The sequence below is a fragment of the Dromiciops gliroides genome, chromosome 2, assembly GCF_019393635.1.
Source record: "Dromiciops gliroides isolate mDroGli1 chromosome 2, mDroGli1.pri, whole genome shotgun sequence".
Lineage (NCBI taxonomy): Eukaryota > Metazoa > Chordata > Mammalia > Microbiotheria > Microbiotheriidae > Dromiciops > Dromiciops gliroides.
In genome coordinates, this window is record NC_057862.1 from 464,500,509 (window position 1) to 464,506,994 (window position 6,486).

Genomic DNA, 6,486 nt, shown 5'->3' on the forward strand with positions numbered 1-6,486 from the left:
CTCCTGAATTCCGGGCTGGTCCTTTATCTACTGTGCCACCTAGCTTCCCCCTCAGTTTTAATTTTTAAGGGATTCTTTTCCTCTGTAAGATTTTGTACCTCTTTTTCCATTTGACCAATTTTTTTTTCTCATTTGGCCAATTGTATTTTTTAAGGAATTGTTTTCCCCAATCAATTTTTAGCATAACTCTAATTTCTCTCATTTCTTTTTCCACTTTTTCTTTTACCTTTCTCATTTGTTTTTTAAAAGCCTTTTTGAGCTCCTCAACGAATTTTTGGTATTGAGACAAGATCATCTTTCCATTTGAGTCTTCACTTGTATGCATTTTTACAAACTCATCTGAGTTTGAGTTTTTGGTCTTCCCTTTCACCATAGAAACTGTCAGTGGTAAGGGTCCTTTTTTGTTTCTTCTTGTTGTAGCCTATTTTTAAACTTATAAGGTTGAAGTCTGCTCCTGGGACACATGGGTCACTTTTGCAAGCTTCTTACCATTCACAGCCACCCCACTCTCAACTACATTGAGCTGCAGGTATGTTGAGAGCCAGGCCTGGCCTGGCCAGGGCGAGGGGAGCCGAGGCGGGGCGAGGGGAGCCGAGGCGGGGTGAGTGCCGGGGCAGGGCGAGGGGAGCCGTGCTGGGGCGAGGGGAGGCGGGGCGAGCCCTGCCGGGGAGAGCCAAGCCGGGGCGAGACGAACCGTGCCGGGGTGGGGCGAGGGGAGCCCTGCCAGGGCGAGGGGAGCCCTGGCACGGCCCGCCCCGGCAGGGCTCCCCTCGCCCCGGCAGGGCTCCCCTCGCCCCGCCTCCCTTGGCCCAGCTTGCCCCGCCCCACCTCCGCTCACCCCACCTCCCCTTGCCCCGGCACAGAACAGCTCCCCTCGCCCCGGCACGAACGGCTCCCCTCGCCCCGGCACGGCTCCCCTCGCCCCGCCTCCACTCGCCCCGGCACGGCTCGCCCCTCCCCGGCACGGCACAGCTCCCCTCGCCCTGGCACGGCTTCCCCCGGCACCGCCCGCCCCGGCACAGAACGGCTCCCCTCGCCCCGGCACGGCTCCCCTCGCCCCGGCACAGCTCCCCTCGCCACGGCTCGCCCCTCCCCGGCACGGCACAGCTCCCCTCGCCCTGGCACGGCTCCCCCCGGCACGGCCCGCCCTGGCACTGAACGGAACGGAACGGCCCGCCCCGGCACGGAACAGAACGGAACGGAACGGCCCGCCCCGGCACGGAACAGAACGGAACGGAACGGCACGGAACGGCCCGCCCGGGACAGAACGGCTCCTCTCGCCCCGGCACGGAACGGCTCCCCTCGCCCCGGCACGGTTCGGCTCCCCTCGCCCCGCACGGCTTGCACGGCTCCCCTTGCCCTGGCAGGGCTCCGCTTGCCCTGCCTCCCTTGGCCCGGCTCCCCTCGCCCCGGCACGGCTCCCCTCGCCACGGCTCGCCCCTCCCCGGCACGGCACAGCTCCCCTCGCCCTGGCACGGCTCCCCCCGGCACGGCCCGCCCTGGCACTGAACGGAACGGAACGGCCCGCCCCGGCACGGAACGGAACGGCCCGCCCCGGCACGGAACAGAACGGAACGGAACGGCACGGAACGGCCCGCCCCGGCACAGAACGGCTCCTCTCGCCCCGGCACGGAACGGCTCCCCTCGCCCCGGCACGGCTCCCCTCGCCCCGGCACGGCTCCCCTCGCCCCGCACGGCTTGCACGGCTCCCCTTGCCCTGGCAGGGCTCCGCTTGCCCTGCCTCCCTTGGCCCGGCTCCCCTCGCCCCGCCTCCGCTCGCCCCGGCACGCCTCCCCTCGCCCCGGCACGGCTCCCCTCGCCCCGGCACGGCTCCCCTTGCCACGGCTCGCCCCTCCCCGGCATGGCACAGCTCCCCTCGCCCTGGCACGGCTCCCCCGGCATGGCCCGCCCCGGCACGGAACGGAACGGAACGGCCCGCCCTGGCACGGAACGGAACGGCCCGCCCCGGCACAGAACGGCTCCTCTCGCCCCGCACGGCTTGCACGGCTCCCCTTGCCCTGGCAGGGCTCCGCTTTCCCTGCCTCCCTTGGCCCGGCTCCCCTCGCCCCGCCTCCGCTCGCCCGGCACGCCTCCCCTCGCCCCGGCACAGCTCCCCTCGCCACGGCTCGCCCCTCCCCGGCATGGCACAGCTCCCCTCGCCCTGGCACGGCTCCCCCGGCACGGCCCGCCCCGGCACGGAACGGAACGGAACGGCCCGCCCCGGCACGGAACGGAACGGCCCTACCCTGCACGGAACGGAACGGCCCGCCCCGGCACGGAACAGAACGGAACTGCCCGCCCCGGCACGGAACAGAACGGAACGGAACGGCACGGAACGGCCCGCCCCGGCACAGAACGGCTCCCCTCGCCCCGGCACGGTTCGGCTCCCCTCGCCCCGGCACGGCTCCCCTCGCCCCGCACGGCTTGCACGGCTCCCCTCGCTCCGGCACGGCTCCCCTCGCCCCGCACGGCTTGCACGGCTCCCCTTGCCCTGGCAGGGCTCCGCTTTCCCTGCCTCCCTTGGCCCGGCTCCCCTCGCCCCGCCTCCGCTCGCCCGGCACGCCTCCCCTCGCCCCGGCACGGCTCCCCTCGCCACGGCTCGCCCCTCCCCGGCATGGCACAGCTCCCCTCGCCCTGGCACGGCTCCCCCGGCACGGCCCGCCCCGGCACGGAACGGAACGGAACGGCCCGCCCCGGCACGGAACGGAACGGCCCTACCCTGCACGGAACGGAACGGCCCGCCCCGGCACGGAACAGAACGGAACTGCCCGCCCCGGCACGGAACAGAACGGAACGGAACGGCACGGAACGGCCCGCCCCGGCACAGAACGGCTCCCCTCGCCCCGGCACGGTTCGGCTCCCCTCGCCCCGGCACGGCTCCCCTCGCCCCGCACGGCTTGCACGGCTCCCCTCGCTCCGGCACGGCTCCCCTCGCCCCGCACGGCTTGCACGGCTCCCCTTGCCCTGGCAGGGCTCCGCTTGCCCTGCCTCCCTTGGCCCGGCTCCCCTCGCCCCGCCTCCGCTCGCCCCGGCACGCCTCCCCTCGCCCCGGCACGGCTCCCCTCGCCCCGGCACGGCTCCCCTCGCCCCGGCACGGCTCCCCTCGCCCCGGCACGGCTCCCCTCGCCACGGCTCGCCCCTCCCCGGCACGGCACAGCTCCCCTCGCCCTGGCACGGCTCCCCCGGCACGGCCCGCCCCGGCACGGAACGGAACGGCCCGCCCCGGCACGGAACGGAACGGAACGGCCCGCCCCGGCACGGAACGGCTCCCCTCGCCCGGGCACGGCTCCCCTCGCCCCGGCAGGGCTCTCCTCGCCCCGGCAGGGCTCCCCTTGCCCCGCCTCCACTCGCCCCGGCACGGCTCGCCCCTCCCCGGCACGGCACAGCTCCCCTCGCCCGGGCAGGGCTCCCCTCGCCCCGGCACGGCTCCCCTCGCCACGGCTCGCCCCTCCCCGGCATGGCACAGCTCCCCTCGCCCTGGCACGGCTCCCCCGGCACGGCCCGCCCCGGCACGGAACGGAACGGCACGGAACGGAACGGCCCGCCCCGGCACGGAACAGAACGGAACGGCCCGCCCCGGCACGGAACAGAACGGAACGGAACGGCACGGAACGGCCCGCCCCGGCACAGAACGGCTCCTCTCGCCCGGCACGGAACGGCTCCCCTCGCCCCGGCACGGCTCCCCTCGCCCCGGCACGGCTCCCCTCGCCCCGCACGGCTTGCACGGCTCCCCTTGCCCTGGCAGGGCTCCGCTTGCCCTGCCTCCCTTGGCCCGGCTCCCCTCGCCCCGCCTCCGCTCGCCCCGGCACGCCTCCCCTCGCCCCGGCACGGAACGGCTCCCCTCGCCCCGGCACGGCTCCCCTCGCCCCGGCACGGCTCCCCTTGCCACGGCTCGCCCCTCCCCGGCATGGCACAGCTCCCCTCGCCCTGGCACGGCTCCCCCGGCATGGCCCGCCCCGGCACGGAACGGAACGGAACGGCCCGCCCTGGCACGGAACGGAACGGCCCGCCCCGGCACAGAACGGCTCCTCTCGCCCCGCACGGCTTGCACGGCTCCCCTTGCCCTGGCAGGGCTCCGCTTTCCCTGCCTCCCTTGGCCCGGCTCCCCTCGCCCCGCCTCCGCTCGCCCGGCACGCCTCCCCTCGCCCCGGCACGGCTCCCCTCGCCACGGCTCGCCCCTCCCCGGCATGGCACAGCTCCCCTCGCCCTGGCACGGCTCCCCCGGCACGGCCCGCCCCGGCACGGAACGGAACGGAACGGCCCGCCCCGGCACGGAACGGAACGGCCCTACCCTGCACGGAACGGAACGGCCCGCCCCGGCACGGAACAGAACGGAACTGCCCGCCCCGGCACGGAACAGAACGGAACGGAACGGCACGGAACGGCCCGCCCCGGCACAGAACGGCTCCCCTCGCCCCGGCACGGTTCGGCTCCCCTCGCCCCGGCACGGCTCCCCTCGCCCCGCACGGCTTGCACGGCTCCCCTCGCTCCGGCACGGCTCCCCTCGCCCCGCACGGCTTGCACGGCTCCCCTTGCCCTGGCAGGGCTCCGCTTTCCCTGCCTCCCTTGGCCCGGCTCCCCTCGCCCCGCCTCCGCTCGCCCGGCACGCCTCCCCTCGCCCCGGCACGGCTCCCCTCGCCACGGCTCGCCCCTCCCCGGCATGGCACAGCTCCCCTCGCCCTGGCACGGCTCCCCCGGCACGGCCCGCCCCGGCACGGAACGGAACGGAACGGCCCGCCCCGGCACGGAACGGAACGGCCCTACCCTGCACGGAACGGAACGGCCCGCCCCGGCACGGAACAGAACGGAACTGCCCGCCCCGGCACGGAACAGAACGGAACGGAACGGCACGGAACGGCCCGCCCCGGCACAGAACGGCTCCCCTCGCCCCGGCACGGTTCGGCTCCCCTCGCCCCGGCACGGCTCCCCTCGCCCCGCACGGCTTGCACGGCTCCCCTCGCTCCGGCACGGCTCCCCTCGCCCCGCACGGCTTGCACGGCTCCCCTTGCCCTGGCAGGGCTCCGCTTGCCCTGCCTCCCTTGGCCCGGCTCCCCTCGCCCCGCCTCCGCTCGCCCCGGCACGCCTCCCCTCGCCCCGGCACGGCTCCCCTCGCCCCGGCACGGCTCCCCTCGCCCCGGCACGGCTCCCCTCGCCCCGGCACGGCTCCCCTCGCCACGGCTCGCCCCTCCCCGGCATGGCACAGCTCCCCTCGCCCTGGCACGGCTCCCCCGGCACGGCCCGCCCCGGCACGGAACGGAACGGCCCGCCCCGGCACGGAACGGAACGGAACGGCCCGCCCCGGCACGGAACGGCTCCCCTCGCCCGGGCACGGCTCCCCTCGCCCCGGCAGGGCTCTCCTCGCCCCGGCAGGGCTCCCCTTGCCCCGCCTCCACTCGCCCCGGCACGGCTCGCCCCTCCCCGGCACGGCACAGCTCCCCTCGCCCGGGCAGGGCTCCCCTCGCCCCGGCACGGCTCCCCTCGCCACGGCTCGCCCCTCCCCGGCATGGCACAGCTCCCCTCGCCCTGGCACGGCTCCCCCGGCACGGCCCGCCCCGGCACGGAACGGAACGGCACGGAACGGAACGGCCCGCCCCGGCACAGAACGGCTCCCCTCGCCCCGGCACGGAATGGCTCCCCTCGCCCTGGCACGGCTCCCCTCGCCCCGGCACAGCTCCCCTCGCCACGGCTCGCCCCTCCCCGGCACGGCACAGCTCCCCTCGCCCTGGCACGGCTCCCCCCGGCACGGCCCGCCCCGGCACGGAACGGAACGGCCCGCCCCGGCACAGAACGCCTCCCCTCGCCCCGGCACGCCTCCCCTCGCCCCGGCACGGCTCCGCTTGCCCTGCCTCCCCTGTCCCGGCTCGCCCCGCCCCACCTCCGCTCACCGCCTCCGCTCACCCCACCTCCCCTTGCCCCGGCACAGCTCCCCTCGCCCCGCCTCCGCTTGCCCCGCCTCCCCTCGCCCCGTGCCCGGGCAAGGGGAACCCTGCCAGGGCAAGGGGAGCCGTGCTGGGGCGAGAGGAGGCGGGGCAAGCGGAGGCGGGGCGAGTGGAGGTGGGGCGGGGCGAGGGGAGCCGGCTGAGCTGGGCTGGAAAAAGGCAATGCAGTCTGGGGTAAGGGATCAAAGAGCAGAAGTCAATTCAATAAAAGTAGATTAAGTCTGCTATATGTAGGTAGGGACCATGAGAGGCAATACAGTGGGCATCAGAGAAAAATCCTCAGCTTGAAGTCAGGACACCATGGTTCAAATATCACCTCTGGCTCCCCAAGACACAGCGACTTCATTTACTTAAAAAAAGAAGAAGAACACAGCGACTTCATTTACTTAAAAAAAAGAAGAAGAAGAAGTAGTATTTTGGGGCAACTAGGTGGCGCCAAATAGAGCACCAGCCCTGGAGTCAGGAGGACCTGAGTTCAAATCTGGTCTCAGACACTTAACAATTAGTAGTGTGTAGTTCAAAAAAAAGGATGTTGGAGAGTGTTCAG

General features: G+C 73.1%; 1 protein-coding gene across 1 annotated transcript; it reads left to right on the forward strand.

Annotated features, from left to right (window-relative positions):
* The first annotated feature begins 531 nt into the window (after positions 1–531).
* Positions 532–6,082, forward strand: LOC122739140 (proline-rich protein 36-like). Its single transcript, XM_043980986.1, has 8 exons — positions 532–695; positions 973–1,652; positions 1,725–2,378; positions 2,499–2,851; positions 3,158–3,673; positions 3,917–4,424; positions 4,545–4,897; positions 5,204–6,082. The coding sequence occupies exons 1-8, from the start codon at positions 532–534 to the stop codon at positions 6,080–6,082; spliced, it is 4,107 nt and encodes a 1,368-aa protein (XP_043836921.1).
* Positions 6,083–6,486: the final 404 nt, after the last annotated feature.

What these genes read in the sequence shown, in the direction of transcription:
- LOC122739140 (XM_043980986.1), top strand. Translation starts at nt 532, where the DNA reads ATGTTGAGAGCCAGGCCTGGCCTGGCCAGGGCGAGGGGAGCCGAGGCG. An exon ending in AAGCCGGGGCGAGACGAACC is followed by an intron (nt 696 to 972) that starts GTGCCGGGGTGG and finishes GGCACGGCACAG; the next exon opens with CTCCCCTCGCCCTGGCACGG. An exon ending in GAACGGCTCCCCTCGCCCCG is followed by an intron (nt 1,653 to 1,724) that starts GCACGGCTCCCC and finishes TTGCCCTGGCAG; the next exon opens with GGCTCCGCTTGCCCTGCCTC.